The sequence below is a fragment of the Sorex araneus genome, chromosome 2 (assembly GCF_027595985.1).
Source record: "Sorex araneus isolate mSorAra2 chromosome 2, mSorAra2.pri, whole genome shotgun sequence".
NCBI classification, from domain to species: domain Eukaryota; kingdom Metazoa; phylum Chordata; class Mammalia; order Eulipotyphla; family Soricidae; genus Sorex; species Sorex araneus.
In genome coordinates, this window is record NC_073303.1 from 358,976,639 (window position 1) to 359,002,975 (window position 26,337).

Below are 26,337 nucleotides of genomic sequence, written 5' to 3' on the forward strand. Positions count from 1 at the left end.
CTACGGAGAAGCCCAGAGCCTGGCGTGTGCCCTTGCCTGTGGACTACAGCGCAAGTAAAGCAAGAGCAGAGCCCCTCTCAGGTGGCCACGAAAGCCCAAGTGCCCTGGTTTGGTTTGGGGGAGAGGCCCACGTCTTCTATGAGCCGGGTTTCCTTGAAGAAAAAAGAGAGAGAGAGGTAGGGGCTGGAGTGATAGCACAGTGGGTAGGGCGTTTGCCTTGCATGCAGCCAACCCAGGTTCGATTCCCAGCATCCCATATGGTCCCCTGAGCACCGCCAGGGGTAATTTCTGAGTGCATGAGCCAGGAGTAACCCCTGTGCATCGCCGGGTGTGACTCAAAAAGCAGAGAGAGAGAGAGAGAGAGAGAGAGAGAGAGAGAGAGAGAGAGAGAACGAAGCTCAGAGAGATAGTATGGGGAGTAGAACACTAGCCTTAAACGCGACTGATCGACTGATGCAGGTTCGATCCCTGGCATCGCATATGGTGCCCTGGGCATCATCGAACCCCTGAGCACTGACAGGTGTGTTCCACCCACCCCCACTCCCCGCTCCTTGAGAAGGAAGAAAATACGTCAAAAGAGTGAGAACTTTCTACTTGTAACCGCCAGGCCAGATGTGGCAGACGCTGTGGGAAACCAGGACGAGAACATGCGGCAAAGCTCAGCCTCTCGCTCATGGGTGTGACCCACAAGTCCACCTCCCAGCCCCCGGCCTGGGCCGGTGCACCCTCCTCGAGTGCTGTTCCTGGGGTGACCTGCACCCACACTTCACCGGCAACGCCCCCCGCACCCTCCTCCCCCTCCCCGCCCACGTGCGTCTGGCATCTCCAGCCTCTGGGATTTCTCTCCAGGCTGTGACAGTCACGTGGGGGAGGCCCGTGGGGTGGGGGGGTCGGGGGCGGGAATCGTTGTCCTCTCGACTCCGCTTATGCAACATTTCAGAGAGTGCTGGGCAGAGACGAGCCAACGCCCCAAAGGCGTTTTCTGCCCGCACTGCCCGTTATCTTGTAACTTTGTACCGTCTCCGCCCTGCCCCACCCCGGGAGGGAAAGACAAGCAGCTTCTTAGCCAACGGCATCCCGCCCGCGTGCTCTCGGGAACCCTATAAGGAGAGTGGCCAGGGCGGGCGGCCGGCTGGCCCCGTCCCTCGGGAGGGTCCTTGCTGGGGTCTGTTGCGGGCAGCAGTGCCTGCCAGGGACGCATTTCTCCTAGACTAAGCAGTGCTTTTGGCTTGCTGTCCTGCCGGCTGCTGCTGGACGGGTCATCTCGGGACTGGGCTGGGAGTGTTCCTGGGCACGGGAGAGGCATGGCCCGGACTCACAGCAGCCTGACTTGGCATCGCGTCCCGCGAGGGGTGCCAGGCTGCTCACCTCCAGCTGGAGGGAGCGGGACTTCATTCCAGAAGCAGGTTGTGGGGGATCCCCATTCCTCAGGGGAGGGGCGGGGAGCACGGTGGGGTTGCCCGGCCGAGCGTCGGAGCAGACACACTCACTCCAGACCTGGGTGAGGAGGCACCTCTGAGCTCTTGGGGGTTCTGTCTGGCTTCCTCGCTTTGGACCCCCTCTTCTTCCTCCCCCTCACCTTGGAGGGATTCGGACACTTTGTTCTGTGGACTTAGGACCTGTTTTGAATTCATCTTTCTGCTGGTCATCACCAAATTCTTTCTGCAAATGAGGAGCCATTTCTAGGTCAACCAGCGTTTGTCTATGGGGCTCCTTCTTCCCGGCACCTCTGGGCTGGGGCTGGGGCCACAGAGCGGGCAAGTTCCTGTCCTTCCAAGGGTCTCTCTGGCTCGAGTCTGATGGGATCCAGAGCAGCCAAGCCCCAGACGCCCTGGCTTCAGCACTTCCAGTGGTCTCCCTTCCACTCGCTCTCCACTGCTGCGTACTCTACACCCCAAACTTATGGATTATTTTGGGTTTTTTTTTTTGGACCATACCCCACAGTGGTTAGGGCTCTGTGCTCAGCGATCACCCTTGGTGGGGCTCGGGGGACCGTGTGTGTTGCCAGGGACCAAACTCGGGTCAGCCAGGTGCCAGGCAAGTGCCTTACCTGCTGTGCTATCTCTCCAGCGTCTAGACCCCCAGAGTTAGTAGCGTATACAGCGTTTGTTACTCCTAGTTTCCACGGGATGGGGACCCGGGCTTGTGATGGAGAGTTTGCCATGGGCCCGGTCTCTGCCAGCACCGTGGGCTTCTCTCACTGCAGAACCGTCAGCTACACTCCCATGGCAGCTGGAGGGCTTGAGATGAAGCAAGAACTCACTTCTAAGGACTCGTGTGGGTCCCCTCCTCCCTCCCCCGTCCCCCACCGTCTCCTGCCGCAGCTGCTGTGATCAGCCAAGACGGAAGCCATGGCGTTCTTATTCCCTGTGCTCACAGGTGCCAGCACCTGCCCTCTGCCATCTTCCGCACCTGGAAGGCGCTAAGGGCCAGCACACTTTGAAGGGGAGGAGGCGAGGCAGGGCCTGGATGGGGGCGTGGGTGGTGTCACCCAGTGCTCACCTCCTGGGCATGGCAGCGGGAGCTCCTGGACAGCCTCGCTCACTCTCGCCGTAGCTTCGGACGGTTTCTTTTCCCCCTCAAAAGAAATATCAGCGCCTTGAAGTCAGCAGATATATTTGACACTATGCCGTAGTGACAAACATGTCCCTTAAATTTAGTTACTCTAATTTCAGACGTAAGTGTTAGGCGAAAAGAGAGAGACACTGAAAATGTCTGAAATCACTGGACTTGGAGATCTCTGTTGGCGGGAGTGCTGGGGACGGGCCCTTCTGGGTTTGCTCCCGTGACTCGGTGGTGTTGATGGAGCCCCGAGCTCACCTGCCCGTCCAGCATGCTGGCCTTTGTCCCTGGCTTGTGCCCCTGTCGCCTCCAGATGGCCACATGATCACCTCCTGCTTTATTATTATTATTTTTTCTTTTTGGGTCACACTCGGTGATGCACAGGGCTTACTCCTGGCTCTGCACTCAGGAATTACTCCTGGCGGTGCTCAGGGGACCATATGGGATGCTGGGAATCGAACCCGGGTCGGCCGCGTGCAAGGCAAATGCCCTACCCGCTGCGCTATCGCTCCAGCCCCTCACCTCCTGCTTTAACCGCATGTCAAGACAGGGAGGAGGGGAGGGGAGCAATTCACCTCTCACCCCACTCTGCTCCCCACAGAGACTTTTCTTTAAAGCTCATAAACCGGAACAGGATCGTATGGCGAAACCGATCACTGCCCGCGGGGAATCACGTTACCACACTCAGCTGGACTCACCTTCTCAACAGGGACCCATATGGGAGCTGCTGTGGCCTCTAGGAGTTTGGGGGTCGGGGTGCTCCCACAGGGGCCAGGAGATGCCCTTGGCGTTCAGCGGGTCAGGCTGGGAATGCTAAACTCCCACCAACAAAGCACTGGACAGCTTCCTTCCTTCCTTCCTTCCTTCCTTTGTCACTTTCCTTCCTTCCTTCCTTCCTTCCTTCCTTCCTTCCTTCCTTCCTTCCTTCCTTCCTTCCTTCCTTCCTTCCTTCCTTCCTTCCTTCCTCCCTTCCTTCCTTCCTTCCTTCCTTCCTTCCTTCCTTCCTTCCTTCCTTCCTTCCTTCCTTCCTTCCTCCCTTCCTTCCTTCCTTCCTTCCTTCCTTCCTTCTTTCCTTCCTCCCTCCCTCCCTCCCTCCCTCCCTCCCCTCCTTCCTTCCTCCCTTCCCTTCCTTCCTTCCTTCCTCCCTCCCTTCCTTCCTTCCTTCCTTCCTTCCTTCATTCCTTCCTTCCTTCCTTCCTCCCTCCCTTCCTCCCTCCCTCCCTTCCTTCTTTCCTTCCTTCCTTCCTTCTATAATTTTTAAATTTTATAGAATAGTTCACACTATTTGATTACATTTAATATTCAAACACCAATCCCACCACCATTTCTCCTTCCCACCACCATATTTTGGATGTTTCCATCCCAAACTCCAATCCCTACCCAAAAGCAGAACCGAAATAATATATTTTGTATTGTTTGTTATGAAAAACTGCTGAAAATGCTACAAAAACGCATCTTTAGAGGAAAGAGGGTGAAGGTTGTTGTATTTCACCCAGGGGCCATTACACCCTTCTATAGGAGATCACTGACATACCAACACCGTTTCTGTCTTAGACCAGAGGCTCTCACCAGGGCTGGATTTATTCTTTCTCCCTACGCTTCAGCAGAGACACTTTGCTGGTCATAGCCGGCAATGCTTCTTTATAACTGGAAGTGCCACTGGCATTGGGTCAGGAGGGACCAGGGATGGCAGTTACAGTGCCCAGGGTAGTGCCACGGTTAAGAACGGGCTGGCTCTAGTGCCGAGTGCCCTGAGATTGGAGAAAGCCTAGCTTTCTCTCCTGTTGAGTGTCCCTTTGTGTCAGCTGTCCCCCGGACACCCCAGCCTTGGCTTCTGTTCATGTGGAGGAGTGGGTAGGAATGGCTTGTGGGCAGGTGGCCGAGCCAGCCAGCGAGCAGACGTGCCACGCGGCTCACCTCTCCGATGCCAGTCCCTGCAGCCATGCCCGCCTGAGTGAGGCTTCCAGTGAGAGAGAAAAGGCAATGTTTGGGTTGGGGACTATGTATGGTGCTGGGAACCAAATGGGTTGGCCACATGCAAGGCCAGCCAGTGCCTTACCTCCTGTGCCCAGCCCCGCTGTTTCTCCGTTCTTAGTCTCATGGGCACATTGTATTTCTCTCTCCGTGGGCTATGAACCTTGAGCCCCCTCTGTGGGCTATGAACCGTGGGCCCCCTCTGTAATTGAGCCCCACGGAAGAAGAGACTGCCTGGTGTTTTGATTGGAGGAGCTCCATCCCAGGGGCTTGCCCCCAGTTTGCCCTCTGCGGGCCTTCACCGTGCTGAGCCTGGGTGACCGTGGTGGGCACCACTCGCTGGCACTCAGAGCACGTATCCTGTGTGTGTGAGACGGGCCTCCCTGATCTCACAACTGGCAGCTGGTCTCCCAGGGTCGCTTGGGAGAACGGGCTCAACTTCCTGCGGTGGTTTGGAGACAGAGACAAGTCAGAAACAGCCAGGCCAAGTTCAGGCTCACGGTGACCCCATGAAGACGGGCACACCCCTCTCTCTATCTTGCCTCTCCAGAAGCCGGGTCAGGGCCAGCTTAGAATAATTGCATTGAAAGTCTCAGGTTTCTGGCCAAGAAGGGAGCTTGTGGAAAGCAGAGAGCTGGGCCCAGGGAGGCTCAGCTCGGGCCAGGGCGGGGTGCCAAGTGCACGGAACCCTCCCCGGAAGGCAGGCCAGAGGCAGTGCTAACGGGGTGGGGTGGCCAGCAAGAGGAGTCCACAAGAGAGGAGAGGCCGCAGAACCCTCCATTATCATGTGCTTCGTACACCCTCGGAAAGCAGCCAGAGTGCTCCGGCGCGGGCCAGAGCTGCGCGTGGCAAAGGTTGGCCTCCAGGCCCCCACATCAACTTTTGTCAATAAAGTTTTATTGAATTGCAGTTACCTACATTTCTTTAGGTGTTACCTGTAACTGGTTTTGGGGGGAGGGGGAGGGGACGGGTAGGTATGCCATGAGGATGGCACGAAAGTAGTGTTAAGTAGCATCACAAACTGTGCGTCCTGCAAAGTTTGAGGTACTTACTCTCTGTCTCTCTGTCTCTCTGTCTCTCTGTCTCTCTGTCTCTCTGTCTCTGTCTCTGTCTCTGTCTCTCTGTCTCTCTCTCTCTCAAGGCCAGTGTACAAGAACTGAGTGTTGAAAGGAGGTAGAGGAATACACATGATAACCTTTCAGTATGTGTGTGCTGCAAACTGTAATGCCTGAAAGGAGAAAAAGAGAGAGACAGAGACAGACAGACAGACAGACAGACAGACAGACAGACAGACAGACAGACAGAAGGAAAGTGCCTGCCATAGAGGCAGGCAGGAGGTGGGGTCTAGGGGGAAACTGGGGGCACTGGCGGTGGGAAATGTACATTGGGGGAGGGCTGGGTGTTGGGACATTGCTTGACTGAAACCCAATCATGAGCATCTTTGTAACTGTGTATCTCACAGTGATTCCTTTTTTTTAAAAAAAAAGAGAGGCCAGTCTTTGGTTTAAAGGGGTTTATTCACTTACTTACACATCGTGAATAGGTCTGTGATGCCTCAGACCAGATTGTGATATGAATGGCACCCCTAAAACTGTCCAGCGCACAGTAAATATTCAGTTCAACAGTAAGTGTCCGCTCTCCTCTGAGAAGGCTGTCCTACAGGTGTTGAGTGCCCAGGAGAAGGAAGACAGTGTTGAGGCAGTGCCGGCCCCTCCCTGGTGGGTCTCCTTCTGCTGGGAGTAGACGGCGTGAGGCTTGGGAGCAGCAGAGCAGGTCATGGGATGAGTATAAATTTAGATTTTTTTGCAACGCCACTTGGCAAGCCAGCATCCCCGGAATTATGGAAAGGCTGATTGGCACACGCTTCATCTCTGCCTTGCCTTCAGACACTAAAAGGCTGGGTGAATGGCAGAATGATTAGCCTCAAATAAGATGTTGCCAGAGAGCCGGAATCAGGAGGGAAGCGAAGCCGCATTGTTCCGAGCCTGGGTTTTGTTTGCTGTGGGGTTTTATTTTTCAGCGTCCACCGGAGTCGTGGGAGGCCGGGTTCTCCTTGCACGAATTACGTGCGTTCTTCTTGCTCAGTGTCATTTGAGCACTGCCGGGGCCAGGCCCTTCCTTCCCTTCTTGCTGTCTGGACCCACACCTGTGCTTCCCAGCAGCCCCCGAGCCACTACCTCGCTTTGCAGCGTTCCCCGCCCCCCCGAACAGCTGCATCCTGCCAACAGTGGGCAGATTCACTCGCCTGCTCCCGTGGGCGCCGTCAGGGGCTGGAGCGGCCCTGCCCAGGGTACCCCTCTTGGTATAACGTGCCAGAAATGAATCACTAATCCAAGACTTCTTAGGTAAGAGGTGTTTCATAACCAGGCCACCTGTGGGGAGGGAAGAGCCAAGGGCAGACAAAGAAGCATCGAAAGGAACCAGGGCTTGAGTGAGATGGGAACAGTCCACTCAAATGTCCACTCAAATGGCCAGAGGGCTGCTTGGTGAGCGCCGACATTCTAGGGAAGGCGTTTCTTTAAAATAGCTGTTTTATTGCGGTTACATCTGTTTACCCGACTACATGTGTTTCAGGGGTATAGTTTTACACCCTTTCAATTAATGTTAACGGGGTTCGATTCCTCCGTCCCTCTCGGAGAGCCCGGCAAGCTACCGAGAGTATCCCACCCGCACGTCAGAGCCTGGCAAGCTCCCCATGGCGTATTCGATATGCCAAAACCAGTAACAACAAGTCTCACAATGGAGACGTTACTGGTGCCCACTGGAGCAAATCGATGAGCAACAGGACGACAGTGACAGTGACCCTACACTGTGCTCAGCATCAGAGTACCGTTATCTTTTTCTCCCACCCATAGGTCCCTCCCTCTCTGTTCCCCTCCTTTCTTTTTTTTTTTAATTTATTTATTTTTAATTAGAGAATCACCGTGAGGGTACAGTTACAGATTTATACACTTTTGTGCTTATACTTCCCTCATACAAAGTTCGGGAACCCATCCCTTCACCAGTGCCCATTCTCCACCACTCGTAAACCCAGCGTCCCTCCCACCCTCCCCAATCCCATCTCCCCCCCACCCCACCCTGCCACTGTGGCAGGGCATTCCCTTCTGTTCTCTCTCTCTAATTAGCTGTTGTGGTTTGCAATAAGGGTGTTGAGTGGCCGCTGTGCTCAGTCTCTAGCCCTCATTCAGCCCGCAACTCCCTTCCCCCACATGGCCTTCGACTACAATGTAGTTGGTGATCGCTTCTCTGAGTTGCCCTTTCCCTGGAACGTGAGGCCAGCCTTGAAGCCATGGAGTCAACCTCCTGGTACTTATTTCTACAGTTCTTGGGTGTTAGTCTCCCACTCTGTTATTCTATATACCATAGAAGAGTGCAATCTTTCTATGTCTGTCTCTCTCTTTCTGACTCATTTCACTCAGCATGAAACTTTTCATGCCCATCCACTTAACTACAAAATTCTTGACCTCCTTTTTTCTAACAGCTGCATAGTATTCCATTGTATAGATGTACCAAAGTTTCCTCAACCAGTCATCCGTTCTGGGGCATTCGGGTTTTTTCCAGATTCTGGCTATTGTAAACAGTGCTGCGATGAACATACATGTGCAGATGTTGTTTCGATTGTACTTTTTTGCCTCTCTGGGATATATTCCCAGCAGTGGTATTGCTGGGTCAAATTGTTCCCCTCCTTTCTTGCCTCCAACTCCATGTGACTGCAGCTCTGCATTCGGAGTTCACAGATCGATTTCCTTCTGCCTGTCCCTTCCCTTTGCTTCTCTGTATCCTGCATCTGAGTGAGATCACTGGGCACTTGTCTTTCTCCTTCAGACTTGTATAACTGAATATGACTCCTTTATTGCCATCCACACTGCAGCAAAGGCAAGATTTCATGAGGGAGTAGGGGTGGGGGGAAGAGGGTTGCGCCACAGCTGGCAGTGCTCAGGGGGTCATATGTGATGATGAGGGTTTGAACCAGGGTCACGGCTGCCATAGCCACACGCAAGGCAGTGCTCTCTCTCCGGCCCAAAAGATTTCGTTTTCCTCACAGCTGAGTAGTATTCAGTCGTGTGCACATACCACATCTTATTTTTGAGCACTTGGGTTGTTTCTAAGTCTTGGATTGTAGCAAATGGTTCAGTAGTGAATGTCGGGTGCAGACAACATATTTGGGGGTGGGGCTACCCCTGGCACTGCTCAGGGCACCAAATGTGGAGCTGAGGATCAAACCAGACAAACCAGAATCAGCTGCATGCTAGACAAGTACCTTTGCCCAGTCCTCCCTCTCTCTCTCTCTCTCTCTCTCTCTCTCTCTCTCTCTCTCTCTCTCTCTCTCTCTCTCTCTCGTCCCCAGACATGCTTTAAGATAAGAATTCTAGGCAGGTGATGTAAGTGATGTTCAATAGCACTGGTTTGTCTGAGTGGTGGGACTTGTACAAAGAGCCCCGTAGAGTAAATTGCAGTGGAGCAAGCCGGGGGTGGGATGGGGCGGCGAGGGGCAGGGAGGATGTCTGGGCATGAAGGAGCTGTGGGCATCTCAGTTGTGTGAGCAACAGCTGTTCTTCCGGCACTTGTCATCCGCAGTTATTTTCCGAGCCAACTTGGAATCGAGAAGTTTCAAGTCTAGATGGGAGATGGACATGTTGCAGAAAGTTCCGTCACAGCCCAGAGTAGCACCTGGTAAATGTCAAAATCAGTCAGAAGGAGGGGATGTGGTAATTGCCCATTGAAGCTGGCAGTGCGTTGGGGAGACCCGTGCCAAGGTTTACACACACACACACACACACACACACACACACACACACACACACACACACATACCCCGAGAGTCCCCCTGCCCCCGCCCCGGCGAGTTGTGGAAGTAGGGAAAGGGCCCCTCAGTTACTCACAGATTATCTGCATTGCAGCCGATCTTGAGCAGATCCTGCTTTCAGCTTGCTGGTGATGTCATCCCCTGCCCAGGTGCTTCCAGCCCGGTGGGAGCAGGAGAGGGAAGAGTCTCTCTCTCGTCCTCAAGCAAAATGCACTCCGGCCTCTGCTCAGGGTGTCCTTGGGAGCCAGTTGAGACCTCTGAGTAGAAAAAGGCTCCCGGCCTCTTTCTCTCCCTTATTTCCATCCACACTGGGAAATAAACTGGGGAGCTGGAGTCATGGAAGGGAGTAGTGGGGTTCCGGGATGCTCTTGGCTCCCCTGCGTTTGGTGTCACGTGGAGGTGATTAGCTCACACCCAGAGACACTGACCTTGTGAGTGTTCCCAGTGCTACCTCCCACGGGCTAAACATTTTTCTCCCATCACCTCCTCGTCTGGTGCGAGCTGGTCCTGCCGAAGCTGGCAGCACTGAGCCCGCAACTGCAAAGTGAGAGCCTGTGCCAGCATCACTGTCCTCTGCAGGGGCGCCGTGGGCATTTGGGGGTGGAGATGCTCCACAGGAGGACTAGCACATCTGGTCCTGCCCCATGACAGGCCGGCTGACTACCCCCAGGGGACCACAGAGGGCAGGCGCCTCCCCAGCTAAGAACCACTGAACTCCACCTTTTTTTTTCTTTTTGGGTCACACCCGGCGATGCACAGGGGTTACTCCTGGCTCTGCACTCAGGAGTCACCCCTGGCGGTGCTCAGGGGACCATATGGGATGCTGGGAATCAAACCCGGGTTGGCCGTGTGCAAGGCAAACGCCCTACCCGCTGTGCTATTGCTCCAGCCCACACTGGACTCCCTTTCCACAGTTGCTTCCCAGACTGCAGTTCATACATCTGCAGTGAGTTTGCTCCTGGTCAAATTTAGAGTAGAATTGCTGAAGAGTTTATGAAATATCAGAGTAATAGCTACATCTTATTTAAGTGTAAGGGAATCCCCCCTTTCTTTATTGAATCGCTGTGAGATACACAGTTACAAAACTGTTCATGATTGGGCTTCAGCCATACAGTGTTCCAACACCCATCCCTTCGCCAGTGTACATTTCCCACCACCAATGTCCCCAGTTTCCCTGCCAGCATCCCTCTCTCCCATTCTTCCTCTATAGTAGATACTTTCTCTTTTTCTCTTTCCTTTAGGCGTCGTGGTTTGCAACAAATACTGAAGGGTTATCATGTCTGTCGCCTTACCTGTGTAGCACTGCACTGTAGCACTGTCGTCCTGTTGTTCATCAATTTGCTCCAGTGGGCACCAGTAACATCTCCATTGTGAGACTTGTCGTTACTGCTTTTGGCATATCGAATACACCATGGGTAGCTTGCCAGGCTCTGCTGGGCGGGCAGGATACTCTCGGTAGCTTGCCAGGCTTTCTGAGAGGGACAGAGGAATCGAACCTGGTCGGCTACATGCAAGGCAAACGCCCTACCCGCTGTGCTATCACTCCAGTCCCACTGTGTAAGGGAGTTTTACCCGTGTAAGGGAGTTTATAACCATGACAACACCAATTCATGTCTCTCTATCTACAGTCCAGCCCCAGGATAGAGAGTTGGGCAACCCCTGGGCAAAGGGTTTCCTTCCTTGGAAGTCTTCATGGGAAACCTGGTTGTTGGCTGTTTCAGATCATCTGTGTCCCCTCATCCCCCCCATGACTTGCAAGCACTGAGTTGGCTGCTGACTGACTTGGCTGTTGCTTCGTTCCATGAATCAGCCTTGACTGGATTTAGTCCTTTGAACGGAACCCAGCGTTTGTTCTCTGTGCTGGGGGACTCTGTAAACTCAAAGAACCTGTCTCCGAAGCTACAGTATTGCCTTTACTTCAGAGGGCTCCAGGTTTCTGCAGTGCCCACCCTCCCCAGCACACCCGATGCTGCAGGTCCTGTGCCTGTACTTTGAGACATCATCCAGCAGGGGGCAGTCAGGCTGGGCTTTGCCCCACTGCTTGGAAGAGCTCTGTTCCCATCCATCTGCAGAAAGGATGGTTTCACTTGCTGGTGTCTCAGAAGTCTCCACCCGGTTTTCTGCAGCTGAGAGTGTTTTTAGGGTGGCCACAGAGTTTCCTGGTAATTTGTGTTTTTATGCCACCTTTAGGGAAAAACAAGAGATACAAGTGTAATGAAATCTCAGCTCATGGCAAATTCGCTCTTAAAATATTCAAAGGGTCTGGGAGTGGGTGGAGCGGTAAGGACAGAGGGTAGGGCATTTTCTTTGCATGCGGCCGACCCGGGTTGATTCCCAGCATCCCACATGGTCCCCCGAGCACCGCCAGGAGTAGAGCCAGGAGTAACCCCTGTGCCTTGCCGAGCATGACCCAAAAAGAAAAAAAAAAGGTCAAAGGGTCTGGGAGTGAACTCAAATGGCAGAGTACATGTCTAGCACATGTGAGACCCTGGCTCCAACCGAGCACCATCTGTTGGGCCCCAAGCACCCACAGGACTCAGCGGCCATGCATCACCCAGAGTAGCCTCAAGCTCCTCTGAGTGACCCCTATTAAAATATTCACAAACTCGGGGCTGGAGCAATAGCACAGCGGGTAGGGCATTAGCCTTGCATGCGGCCGACCCGGGTTCGATTCCCAGCATCCCATATGGTCCCCTGAATACCGCCAGGAGTAATTCCTGAGTGCAGAGCCAGGAGTAACCCCTGTGCATCGCCAGGTGTGACCCAAAAAGCAAAAAAAAAAAAAAAAATTCACGAACTCTTGCAAAGCAGGAAGAAGAGGGGTCAAAGTGGGGGGGGGGAATCCACAAAATTATTGATTTTTTTTCTTTTCCCCCACAACTACTTCCTTCATTTATTTATTTATTTGATTATTTATTTATTTTGGCTTTGGGGGGGGGTCATACCTGGCGATGCTCAGGGTTACTCCTGGCTCTGCACTCAGAACTAACTCCTAGCAGTGCTCAGGGGACCATACGGGATGCCGGGGATTGATCCCTAGCCGGCTGCACGCAAGGCAAACGCTACTCTCTGTATGCTATATCGCTCCGGCCCACTAGTTCCTTTTCACTCTCCTACCCGTCCCAGTCAGACGGGCCCTGCATGTGTGTTCGGAGACATTAAAGCAGGGATTCTGCACGGGTCAGGGCTGCTCCTTCCCCGTGGGCGCGTGCTACCCTTGGAGCCGGCATTTCCATAAAGGGCGCATCCTTTGATGGACTTATCTAACCCCTCCGTCTCGTCTCCTCTCTTCCAGGGGAGTCCTGCACCCCGCAGGAGGCCTGGCTGGGGCATGAGAAGAGCCTGGCTTCCTGAGTGGCAGCGTTTCAGCTGGCTGGACAGATCAAATAACACGCGGGCTGGTTAACAAAAGCCTGGCCGGTGGGAAGGTGTTGGAAGCTGGAGTGTGGAAATTTACCCAACGTTATTTCTTTGACAGCGAAGGAGACTCGGCCTGAAGGATGCCAGGTCCGCGCAGCCACGCCGAGTCCAGCAGGTCCCGTTCTTGCTCGCGGTGGCATGGATGAGGGGGTGGCCGAGGATGCTGAGCCGTCTGAAGTGCGTGGAGGATCCTCCTGCCGCTGCCCTCCCCCTGCTGCCGGGGGCCTCAGGTGTACGATCTCAGGACAGGGCCTTCGGTCCCCTCAGCTTCCTCCACCCAAGCCTCACCAGTATGGTTTGGATTTCAGAACCTACAGGGCGCTGGTAGGAAAAGGAGCTGGCGGAGGTGGAAGAGGCCCTGAGAATCTTCCAGAATCCGTGATTGGATCCCTCCCTCCTGCTCGGGAGACAGAGCGGGGTCTGAGCTGCTGAAGGCCGTGGAGCCCTCCCAGCTGGGCTGTCCCTCCTCAGTCAAGGAACACGGCTGGGCCCCAGCGGCCGAGGGAGCCTCTCGGGACCTACAGATCGACGGGGAGAGCGTTTGTCTCTTTACTTGGTGGTCCATGAAGATCGAGACCTTGACTCCGGCTTCTCTTCCCCCGAGGCTGTCTAGGAAGGAAGCATGAGAAGTTGGAAGGTCCCAGGGGCGCTCGGGCTGCATAGGAGCTGGGGGTCCGACCTCCCCGTGCAGGCGCAGGAAACAATCTAAACCTCCAACTTCCGAAGCTCAGCGGGTCTCCGGCCCGGCCCCCTCAGGCTCCAGGGAGCTGGTGGACAGCCCTCCCCCAGGAGAAAGGGCCTCCCCGGGCTTCTGCAGGACTCGGCAGAATGCGGTGCGCTGGGGACACTGCTGACCGTCCCTCCACGCCCCGGGCAGCCCCCGAGCACTGAGCCAACGATGGCCGAGAAGGGTAACGGCCTCGCCAGCATGTATGGGTACGACCTCGGGGGGCGCTTCATTGACTTCCAACCCCTGGGCTTCGGCGTCAACGGGCTGGTGCTGTCGGCCGTGGACAGCAGGGCGTGCCGGAAGGTGGCCGTGAAGAAGATCGCCCTGAGCGACGCCCGCAGCATGAAGCACGCGCTCCGGGAGATCAAGATCATCCGGCGGCTGGACCACGACAACGTGGTGAAGGTGTACGAGGTGCTGGGGCCCCAGGGCGCCGAGCTGCAGGGCGAGCTCTTCCGGCTCAGCGTGGCCTACATCGTGCAGGAGTACATGGAGACGGACCTGGCCCGCCTGCTGGAACAGGGCACGCTCACCGCCGAGCACGCCAAGCTCTTCATGTACCAGCTGCTCCGCGGCCTCAAGTACATCCACTCCGCCAACGTGCTGCACCGCGACCTCAAGCCGGCCAACATCTTCATCAGCACCGAGGACCTCGTGCTCAAGATCGGGGACTTCGGGCTGGCCCGGATCGTGGACCAGCACTACTCCCACAAGGTAGGGTCTGCCGGGCGGGGAGTCTCGCGGAGAGGGTCACCCCACTCCCACGGAATAATCTGCACGCTGGGGGCCGCCCGGGGGTCCGGGAAGGCCTGGATGGGGGCAGGATGATGGGGGAAGGTCCGGGCTCTGTCCTACGTGAGCGCTACGGGACAGACTCGGGCTTGATTTCAGGGAGCTTCTCCGGCCCTGAGTGCTCCTGCTGAAAAACTGGGCAGTGCCTTTGCTTCTGGCTTCCTCTTCTGCCTGCTGTGCCCAGACCCACCTCCTGCCTGTCCCTGCTGTCTGCTCTGGACTGTGACGAGGCTGCCACCCGGCCACTCTAACATGCAGGGTCTGCTCGCCTCCCCCCGCACCAGAGCCCACCTGCTCCGTGTCCCACCCTGTCACCAGACAGAGGCACACAGATCCCTCGTTCATGCCCATTATCCATCTCAAGGCTCAGCTCTCCTGGGTACCCCTGGAGCCTGGCCCCTCACAGTACAGTACTAAATCTGGGGGTGCCTCCTGGTCTGCTGAGCCTCTGGTGGTGACAGATGACTCTACTAAGAGCAGTGTTAACCCACCCCACCCCCCGGGGGACTGTCTCTAGCCTCTGTTCCCCAAAATTCTGCTGCCTCTTGCCTCTGAGCAAACACTCACCAGGATCGGGGATCGGGTACCATTTCCAGCTGCTGTAAAAATCTTGGCACCACAATAATTTTTAAAATTATTTTAAAATTTATTTTTTTTTTGCTTTTTTCGGGAGGATGTCACACCTGGTGATGATGCACAGGGGTTACTCATGGCTCTGCATTCAGGAATTACCCCTGACGGTGCTCAGGGGACCATATGGGATGCTGGGAATCGAACCCAGATCGGCCGCGTGCAAGGCAAACGCCCTCCTTCCCACCCGCCCGACCCGCTGTGCTATCTCTCCAGCCCCCAATATTTTTTTTTTATTAGAATGAAAATATCCCTCAGGAGGAGATTCCCCGCAGAGGGGTGCCCTGCCCTGGGTGCTGTGGCCTTGAGCGTGGTCAAGGTCACCTTACTCTGAGACCCGTGTCTTCGTGTCTGTGTCTCTGCTCTCCCTTCTGGCCTGGTAGCTGCAGGTGGCAGAGTTGCCAGCAGGTGCTGATGTGTCTGGTGTCCTTGACCTGGAGGGGAGACAGGGCCTCCACATATTTAGAGCCAAGTCAGCTACGAGCTTTCCCTCGGCCCCCTCCTCCCTCCAGGCCCATCAGTCAGGGCTCAGTGGACTCCTGAGACTGGAATAGCCACGGTTGAAAAAAACACAAAACTACAGCCAGGGAGACTACCAGGCACTTGCCTTGCACAGGCCTGACGGACACTTTATCCCCAGCATGACGTGGCCCCCCACACCTTGCCACTTGTGGTCCTGGGTGCCCCCAAGCACCACCAGTCCTGGTGCCCCCTGGACCCCAGGACGCAAGCAGCACCTCCTTCTGAGGCCTTGCATGGCCGAGAATCACGGAGAGTAGCTCCCAGGGACCCTCAAAATAAAGTGTCTGCCCCGTCTTCCTAAGACGCAGTGCTCTGTCTGCCTTCTTGTTCTTCCACGGAACCCTCACTCCAGTCAGACCAAACGGGGGGTGGGGGGTGGGAATGGGGAGGAAAATCCCTGGCATAAATTTCCAAAACCAGCGCTGTGGGGGGCCTCCTAGCAGTGCCAGGGGTCAAATCCAGGCTCGCACACATGCAAGGTATGTGCTCCAGGTATGTACATGCAAGGTATCCGTCTCCCCAACCCCAAGCCAAATGTTTTAACCCAAATCAGCTCTTAGTTGGCCAGAAGACCAGGGAACACGTGGCTGTAGTATTTCTAGGGTGCACCAAGTCCCGTCCTCGATGTTTGGGAAGAACAAGGACACAGGGCATCAGTCAGTGAAGCACTGGAGGGGGGTCTTGGAGGAGCAGAGGGAGTGGGGGGTGGGGTGGCGGACACTGGATTAACAGTAATCCTCTGTGCACACTTGCTGCTTCTTTTTCCAAATTTTATTTTCAAAAAGTTGTTCCCAGTAATTGATTACATTCAGTATTATTTCAACACCAATTCCACCACCATTACACCTTCCCATCACCATTATTTCGAGTTTTACCACCACCCAAGCCTGCCCCAAAGGTAGATGCTCATTTATTTTGTATTGCTTGTTATGAATAATTGACTAAAAATGACCCAAAAAGGTTTCTTTAGAGAAAATTATATGAAAATTATTGTATCTCATCTTGGAGCCATTAAGCCCCTGAGTTAGAGACATTAACATGTTGTTAGAGTTTGAGTCTTTTGTGTTAACATATATACGTGTGTATATATGTATATCTGTACATATATGTTACATATATTTTATCAAGATGGGTTGTCTTCTACCTTAAACCTTGCAAATGTGGTGTGCCACTATTGGTATATCAGTAGCATAACGTATGAAATATTGTGTTGTGTGGCCGCTCCTGAAATTCTAAAATTTTTTGTAGGGTGTTAGAGGATGGTGATTTTGGGGTCGGAGGCATCTCTGCCGCATGCTATTCTCCAAGATTCATTTGTGAGTCTGAATCATGGCCATTAGTGTGCATAAATGGCACCCAGAGGCATTCATGACTGCCAGGAAAGCTGAATCGAGGGAGGTGGGTGGAGGGGCCCATTCCCAACCCCGGAAGCCTGGAGATTTCAGTTACTAGTCCCGTATATCTGGGCCTTCCTTCCTTCCTTCCTTCCTTCCTTCCTTCCTTCCTTCCTTCCTTCCTTCCTTCCTTCCTTCCTTCCTTCCTTCCTTCCTTCTTTCTTTCTTTCTTTCTTTCTTTCTTTCTTTTTCTTTTATTTCCTTATTTTTTAAAATTTTATTGACTCACTGTGAGATAGTTACACGCTTTCATATCTGGGTTTTTCAGCAGATCCGATCTCATGTGTGGGGGGCTTGGGACGAGCCTGTGAGGGTAGGCAGTGAGCATGACAGCGATTGGGTTCTGAAAGTTTGCGGCTGCCGAGGTTCTTTTGGGGCAAGTGGAGGGACACCCCTGACCCCCTCTGAGGTGCCCCAGTGATATCAGCCTGGCGAGGGGTGGGGAGGCATCTCTACCTGCTGCTTCTGGAACATCAGCTCCAGGAGCCTGTTTCCCTCCCCCTTTTATTAAGGATGGTAATGCTCTCCCCATCGGCTCCTCAGCGTGGCACACCAGGAGCTCTGTCTACTCACCCCACGTGCCTTTTCCTTGGGCAGGAAGTCATTTCTCCAGTGTGGCTGGCAGATGCAGGATGGAATCCGCCTTGCTCCTGCTGAGCACCCCTCAGTAATTCAGTAAAATAAGGAGCCAGTACCTGCGGTGCTCACAGAGCCCCCTCCCGCCTCTTCCTCTCAGACACACGTTGCCATTAACCTCCTCCCCACTCTTTCTGGGTGATGACAGAAGGGCTTCTATTTGGTGCTTTCATTTATCCGATGTGCATTTAAATCACTTTCCGGCAAATCTGCAGCAGCAGCTGTGAGCACTTAGGGCAAGTGGCCCATTTTCAGGGGAGAGGAGAAGGGTTGTCTCTGCCCACAGGCTGACCTTGGCTCTGGGGCTGGATCGATCGTGGGGGGCCTCTCTCTGTCCTGCTGGTGTTCCGGGTGCCCAGATGACATTCATTTTTCTTCCCCAGAGTTCCCTGGCACTCGCCCTTCCCTGCCTGCCTGAGTCTGAGTCTTCAGTGCTGTCCTAAGCTGAGAATGCCGTTATTTGTTTGTTTGCTTGCTTGCTTTGGCAGGGTCCTCCCAAGCAGTTCTCGGGGTACCCAAGAGCTATGCCCAGCAATACCCAGCCAACCTGGCAAGAATAGTTTGTGCCCAGACTGAGGATGTGGTGCTGCTTGGGTCCTGCAGTGCTGGAGGCCACTGACCAGCCCAGCAGTGCTCAGAGTCACTGCTGGCAGTGCTTGGGGGACCTAGTGGCACCAGGGACCAAGCTCTGGTCCTGTGCATGCTTTGGGCTGTCTCCCCAGCCCAGCCCAGCCCAGCCTCTGGGCTCTTGAGGAATTCCTGGGTACCACTTCGCTTCTCCAGAAACTCTGATCTTGGTGCTGAGCCATGGCCTTTGGTTTTGCTGGTGGCCTGGAAGAGGCCCACTTAGCAGCTTGTTACAGCCTGAGAGGGCCGTTGAGCCTGTGTGTTGCAAAGGTCTGACTCAGAAAGAGCAGCGTCTGTTCCAGCCAACGGAATGAGTGGGGCTGCACCTGAGCATCTGCTCCCCTCCCCCCAAAACTCCAGGTGCTGGGGAGGTGACGTCTGCACATGATCCTCCCTAATAGTGACCCCTTCTATTGTCACCTGACTCCTGGCCCCTCCTGGAAGAAGATGGTGCTCACCTAGGTCACAACACAACCCTCTGCAGGAAGCATAGAGAAGTTTCTCCTTTTCCCAGGTTCAGGAACAGGCTTGGACCCACCACTCCTGGACCCAGTTCCTTGTCTGGGCACCACCCCCTCCGTACACACATCCCAGCCTTTGGTTAGTCTGGTCATATTTTTCTCCTTTTTTTCCGTTCTTATTCCTGTAATTCAAGACAGCAACCAGCAGGGGTCAGTCAGGCTCAGTTTGGACCCACTGCTAAACCCAGCATCAGTCACTGTTCCCCTGCCCTACCTCTATCCCTTCATCTAGCAGGGCCTTCATGAGCATCTTTAAGTCTCTGTCAGTAGCAGAGACTTTCTCTCCCATTGCACGGCCTCCACGAGTGCTTCCCCTGAGTCACTTGTTTCCTGAGTCACTTTCCGCGAGTCACTTATTTTAGAATAAGAGCGACATAGTCTTCCATGTTTACTGCAACTTCTTGATCCATTCATCTCTAGATGGGCCTTTATGTTGCTTCCAGACCTTGGCTACTGTACTAAGCTCTGCGATGAACGTAGTTATGCAGATATTCTTTCAACAGAATGTTTTTGTGTTTGGGGGATGATGCCATGAAGTGGTATCACAGCTTGTCTGGGGGTTCTGCTCCCGTGTTTTGGAGAGATCACGCACTGCTTTCCATATAGAGGCTGAACCAGAGGCTGGTCCGGGAAAGGCCTCTTCTAACTGTCGCCGATAGGGGGAAGGAGCATCCAGGAGGCTCACATGTGGCTCTTCCCACGGTGACACTCCCAGCCGTGGGTTTCTCAGGTGACATGGAGTATTGGGTGGAGACTCAGAGCTGTAGCTATTTCATTTGGGGGTTCAACCAGGGGCACCCAAAGCTGTGCTTAGAACTGGGGTCCATAGCCCATCTGGCTCATCATGGTGGTTTGGTCTCAGCATCCGTCGCCTGGCACGCCACCCTGGTCTGGTGGCTTCTTGTCTAGACCAGCTTGCTGCTCCCCACCCTGTGCCTGCATGTACCCCAGAGGCCCCCACCCCCACCCCGAGGCACACCTGCCGGGAATCTTCATAGCTTCAGGGTATGACCATTCCATGCTAGCCTGACATGAACCCCTCCACGTGGGGCTTGGGGAAGGACTGGCTGGCTCAGGGACCCCACGGCAGGCCTGGGCCCCCAACCAGCCTCCTAGGACAGGGTTTCCTGGGAACCTCTGAAGGACAACGTGCTGAGGGCCCAGCTACAAGTCCGTAAGCCTCTAAGCAGGTTATTCCAAATCAGTGGAGCTTAAAAGCTCTGTTTCACAGGCTATGGAATATCCCTTTTTAAAGGGGAAAAATATGACCTAGGGGATTAGGGTAGGGGTGGCTCAGCCCAGTGTCCCTGGACACCCAGCAGTGGAGTTCATTGGTTTTCAACACCCCTATTCCATGTGTGGAGGGGGGCTCTTCACCCCCTCCCGGGGCTGCTCTAGGCTGCTCCTTTCTGGGAAGAAGCCCCCCTTTGGGGTGGTAATATTAATCTTTTATATTTAAAAAAAATTGTTTTGGTTTTGGGCCGCACCCAGCGGTGCTTAGGGCTTCCTCCTGGCTCTGAGCGAAGGGGTCACTCCTGGTAGGGTTCTGGGGACTATATCTGGTGCTGCAGATTAAAGCAGCGTTGGTTACTTGTAAGGCAAGAGCCTTACCCCTGTGCTGTCTCTTCTGCTCCTGGGGAAACTTTTTCCTGCCCGGGTTCAGGTGGATTGTTGTAAGATTATTCATGGGCCATACAGTGCAGGCAGATGGGGCCCACAAAAAGCATCCTTGTCTGTCCTGTCATGCACCAGGGTGGACCCAGGATTCCTGAGATAAGGCCTGTGGGAAGAAGTTCCCCATACCTGCCCTTGCAGGATGTGGCTAGGACTTCCCTGCTGCCCCTCCGTCACAGGCTGCAGGACTGTGATGGAAGGGGACGGAGCACAAGAGCAGGAGGTCACAGGATGCGGCTATTGTCCTCAGCCTCAGCTGGTAAAGACTCACGTCCCTTTAGACATGTCACTCAGCATCATGGCTGATCCACCCTCAGGCCTGGCCCCTGGGTGCGCCCAGGTTGTCAGAGTCTCAAGAATTCAGTTCTTACTTCACAGGAGGATGTGCCTGGTTTCCCTGGAAGGATGGGGAAATCAAGTCCCCTTCTAGTTTTCTTCCTCTGAAAGTGTGTTTGCTGTGGTTTGACAGGATGACTCAGCGGGGCCATGCCCCCTCCCTCTGACTACCCCAACTCTCTTCTCTGTCAGCTCCTCACCAGACAGGGAGAGACCCACCTGCTCAGCCCAGTCACCTCATGCTGCAAATCACCCCCTTGTCACCCTCCTGGTGGCGGCTCTGGGCCTGCCTCCCGTTCCTGCTGCTCCTCGATCTCACTGCAGCCCGGCTCAGATGCCGCCTCTGCAAAGCCTGGCCGAAGCCTCTGGGGAGAGAGAGTCGTTGCTTCCTCTGGAGGCTTTCGGCAGGTCTGTCCCCGTGCAGGTGCTGAGCCCTTTCCTGCTAGATGGGGCTTGGAGGAAAGGGTGTGGCCGACCCAGAGTGTGTGCCTGCAGTCAGGGATGACGAAGGAGCCGGGGTCAGCCTGCCCTTGAGTGTCGCATGGTCCTCAAGTGCCTTTCAGAAAAGGCTTTGAAATATCTGGAGCTTTTTGGCACAACCTTCTGAGTCTCTGCAGCCTGCACCCCTTCATCTTCACACGGTGGTCTTCTGGCTCCAAGCCTGACAAGCGTGGCCCCAGCTAAAGCCTCATAACCACCTCATGCAGCACAGAGTGGTAGAGGCTGTTGTGGTCCTTGTTTCACGGATGAGACACTGAGGCACAGAGGTGCCCCCATTGCCCAAGATCAGAGATCCAGAAATGGCAGGTTGCTTTTACGAGACCAGCAGCACCTTCCTGGCCACCAGGCTCTCCGGATCTTCTTGGCTATTGAGGGAACGTTGTGACTAGAGCTGGCCCTGGCCTGCCGTTCCTTTCTGTGACTTCCTCTTCCTCCTCTTCCTCTTCCTTTGCTTTTAGACCACACTCAGCAGTGTTCAGGGCCTTTCCTGGCTCTGCGCTCAGGAGTGATCCCTGGCAGTGGTCAGGGGGCCACCTGGGGGGCGGGGCATTCAAACCAGGGTCAGTGGAATGTTAGGAAAATGCCTAAAGCCTTGTATTCTCTGGAGTCCTTTCATCAAGGGTGTCCTGCAGAGGAGATACTGTGTGAGGTACACAACAAGGTCACCTGGACTGTGACGTCAGTGCTCCACGAGTCACTCACTGTTCACGCTGGTGAGATTTTCTGAGTCACCCAGAACACTCTGGACTTGCCTCATTGAGCTTGGAGCCGATTAACTCGCATTAAGCTCAGAGTGCTCAAAGTTTGCATTTATGGGGTTGATTCTTCTCTAGCCTGAGTTTAATAAGACTTTTACCCTTCTCCCTGGTAGATTTCTTCTTGCTGGTTTCAAGCAACTATACCAACCTGGTGAGGTCTTTGTTCTGTTGTATACTCTTTACCCTAACAGCTTGATCATTTGTAAGTCTTCTTCCAAGAGTTGACCCATATCACTGATCAAAAAGTGTGCAAAGAGATTAAGCAAAGGGTTTAGTCTCATAGTTATTATCGAGTACCCGCCAGGGGGACAGCTGGTCCTCACACAGCATTCTGTGGGCTCCGTTCCCCAGTCAGCTGTGAAGTCCCATCATCACACAGTTGTCTGAACCCTGTTGCTCCACCATCCACAGAAGTGTCCCAAGAGATGTGGTCCAGCACCTTAATGCCATTCAGAGATGCTGTCTCCCAAGTTTTCTCGTTCCACTGCCTCTCAGTTGCAAGATCCTAAAGGGAAAACGCCAAATTCCAACTATTTGGCCAGCTGTGGCACTCAAATTCCTAGATCCACTGCTCACTGTTGTTGGCAGACACAGCCACTTTGCTTAGAGAAAACCTGATACATGCAAATCTAAACTTCACCCCAGTTGTGATGGAGGTGAGGCCACGGTTAAGTAAACTGCAGTGATCTGCTGCGTAGAATGTTATGCAATTCTTTTCAATGGCATTTCTGAAGTTTTCAATAACAGCATGTTTATGTAATGGTGAGTAGGTTAAAAAGCATGATCCAGAATTGTACGAAAGGTAGATCATCACAAGTAAAAAGAAGAGGGAAAAAAAAACCATAAAAGATGGATCAGAGCTGGAGAGATAGGACATAGGGTAGGGCACCATTCTTGCATATGGCTAACTACAGTCTGATCTCTGGCACCACATATGATCTCCCAAGTACTTCCAGGAGTGACTGACCCCTGAGCACAGAGCCGGGAGAAAGTCCTGAGCACCAGTGGGGGTGGTCAGACCTCTACACCTCTGGGCAAAAGCAAGCAAAAAAAACAGACTAGAAGTAAAAGCTCCAAATAGTAGGATTGGGCGACTGTCTTAGTCATCATCACCCCAAAATCTGTGTCTGCCTCAGTCCTACCCAACCACTAATCTACTTCTTTCATCTAAAGATGAACCTATTCTGAACATTCACATAAATAAAACCAGATAGTATGTGTGACATACAATATTCACCTGACATACTCTTCATGTAATGGTTTCGAGGTATGTCTCATGGTAGCAAGTATAAGTACTTCACTTCTTTGTGTGCAGAAACTTTCCATTATCTGGATCTACTGCGTGTCACTTGTTCCCCAGCGATGGGCACTTGGGCTGTTTCTATTCAGGGACCTGCTATCAGTAATGCTGCTCAGGATCCTCCCTATCACATCTTTTGTGTGGACATGCCATTTACCTTGGTATATACATGAGAATGGAAAGATGGAGTGATGGATCCAGGGTTCTCCAAGTGGCAACGCCACTGACGTTCTTGAACCAGAAACATAGGATGATTCAGCTTCTGCGAATCCTCTCCAGCAACTGTCAGTTTCCTTTTCTGTCTTTAAATTCCATCATCCTGCTGGGTGTGAAGCGGGATTTTGTTATTTTGATCTGCACTTCCCTGGTGACATCCTTTTACGTGTTTAGTGGCCATGTGTATGCCTTCCTTGGGGAGCTATCTATTCAGATCCTTTATCCATTTTAAATGTTCTTTTAAATGAATGACTTACGAAGTGTTTTATATAGTCTGGGTGTGCGTATGGATTGTATCAGAAATATATAGGAGATAAGATTTGTCACGTATCAGATAAATGGTTTTCAGAAAACTTTCTTTCATCATGTAAGTTATCTTTTCATTTTCTTGGATCTCTCCCTTGAAAAAACAAAAGCTTTTATTTAGATTTATCTTTCCTTCTGTTGCTTTTGGTATTCCATCTAAGAAGCCACTACCTAATACAGTCATCAGGATTTACACCTATGGTTTCTTAAAACCTGATGGTTTTAGCTCTTACTTGGATCTTGGATCCATTTTGAGTAATTTTGTATGTGACATAATACAGATTCAACTTCATCCTTTTGCTTATGGCTGTTCAATGGCCCAGCACTACTCATGGAAAACACTTTTTCCTCCACATTGATTTCCTACATTGAATTGTTAAATATCACTAAATTTAAATGGGGGGGGGTCGTACTTCTGGACTCTGAATTGTTTTCCATTGGTCTGTGTGTGAGTATGGCAGTACCACACTATCTCAATTTTTTTTTTGCTTTTTGGGTCACACCTGGCGATGCACAGGGGTTACTCCTGGCTCTGCACTCAGGAATTATTCCTGGTGGTGCTCAGGGGACCATATGGGATGCTGGGAATCAAACCCGGGTCGGCCGCGTGCAAGGCAAACGCCCTACCCGCTGTGCTATTGCTCCCAGCCCCCCTACTATCTCAATTTTTATGGGAAATTTTAAATCATTAAATGGGAGTCCTCTAATATTGTTATTTTCCTATATTTTATGGCTATTTGGGTCATAGAAAAGAATAAAGTGATGATACATGTTATAGTATAGATGAATATAAAAAACCCATTATGCTAAGTGAAAGAAGCTTGTCATAAAAGTCCAGATATTATTCGACTACACTTATATACAGGACAGACAAATCCCTAAAACAGAAAATAAGTGCAAGGTGCAAGGCCATGGGGGACTGTGGTGGAGGAAAATGGAATGTGACTTTTCATGAATATGAGGTGCTGACTCCAGCCTATAAGATACTCCCTACAGTACGGAGATGTGGGTCCGTACAAGGCACAGGCCTTTTGGAAATTACTGAGTGAATCCATTCTTAACCCTTCATAAGATGGAGACTGATTTTCCTCCAGCTGGATGGGAAAAAAGGGACCAAGCTCATGGGGTCTGGGTAGGATTGACCACTTATGGTGGAGGTCGAGAGGTCTCAGCTGTAAGCCTCTCTCGGGAGCATGTCCCGAGCGGCCTGGAGGCCACTTGGCTGAGAGGCAGCAGCTCCTGTGAGAATCTTCCTCTACCGAGCTGCTCTCAGACTTAGGATCTGAGGAAGTGGTAGCTGGCTCATCATGCATATCACTTTCCTCTGATGCACTGGAAGTGGAGTCATACAGAGGAGGTGGTGGTCTCTCTGGCTTAACATCAGTAGGGAATGTTAATTCATCAGTGGCAGAGAGAGTTTTGCTCTGAGAACATGTTTGCACTGGAAATGCCTTGAGCTGCTTTCAGGGCTTGGGTACGGGAGTAGCCAAGCATTGAGCATCGGGCTTCTTTCTGGGCTTGGGTATGGGAGGAGATGAGGGTATGGCTCGCTCAGGAGTAGGAACTTTCTTTACTTCATCCTTAATACTAAAAATCCTTAGCTTAACTTCTGAGGTATAAACTCCTGTTTATACTCTGTGAACATAGTATACCTTATATCTTCCTCCTCAGAGGTACCTTCCCCCAAAGCCTTGAGAATGGAGTTAACAATTTCCCAAGTTACCCAGAGTTGTTTGGGGATGCTAGCCCTTTCTTTAAATTCCCTGAAGATATTACCCTCAATCTTCTCCCAAATCTTTGGCTCCAAAGTACCCTGATCTGGAAACCAAGAATGAAATTTGTAGACAATTTTCAGGCAGGACTGGAGTTGATCCCGAGAAACATGATGTCCGGTTCTCTGTGCAAAATGCTTAATCAATTCAATAAAAAACTTGCCACATTCAGTTTGGCATGAAAGATTTTGAAAGGACTTGGCGCGGCACTGTTTTTGTCCCATCTTAGTGGGGGAGTCACTGTCACTGTCACTGTCATCCCGTTGCTCATCGATTTGTTCGAGTGGTCACCAGTAACGTCTCTCATTGAGAGACTTATTGTTACTGTTTTTGGCATATCCAATACGCACGAGCTTGCCAGGCTCTGCCGCGTGGGCTCGATACTCTCGGTAGCTTGCCGGGCTCTCCAAGAGGGGCGGAGGAATTGAACTCGGGTCAGCCCTGTGAAAGGCGAAAGCCCAACCGCTGTGCTATCGCTCCACACCACAAAATCCTGTTCTTCCCTCAACTTTCCTAGAGAGGGGTTCTACCGAACGCTATTCTTACCTTTAGTTGCGCACTGGTTGGAGGTTTGTGCGCGCACAGGGACGCCAGATGTGTAATCACAAAAGGGGCAGTGGTGCTTTATCTCTCCCACTGCCCGTGTTCAGTAGTCTCTCGCCACTTCCCCCACCCCGGTGAGGTCAATGGCGATGGGCAGGCAAAGGAAGGAACGAGAGCCAGGCTGGTTGGTCTCAATTGCTGTTTATTCCAATCTCATCTCCAGTCACTCCTCTCTCTCTCTCTCTCTCTCTCTCTCTCTCTCTCTCTCTCTCTCTCTCTCTCTCTCTCTCTCTCTCTCTCTCTCTCTGCTAATGTC

The 26,337-nt window shown here is 52.8% G+C and overlaps 1 protein-coding gene across 9 annotated transcripts in view; it reads left to right on the forward strand.

The window, feature by feature from the left end:
* MAPK4 (mitogen-activated protein kinase 4) overlaps nt 1-26,337 on the forward strand; it is a 148,158-nt gene that overhangs the window by 90,382 nt on the left and 31,439 nt on the right. For 7 of the 9 annotated variants that reach the window (XM_055125353.1, XM_055125351.1, XM_055125347.1 and 4 more), the window contains one exon: nt 12,639-14,207. In XM_055125353.1, coding sequence (XP_054981328.1) covers nt 13,662-14,207 — 546 coding nt within the window. In that variant the 5' untranslated portion in view covers nt 12,639-13,661. The remainder of the gene's footprint in view (nt 1-12,638; nt 14,208-26,337) is intronic. The other 2 variants (XM_055125354.1, XM_055125355.1) reach the window with 1 other exon arrangement.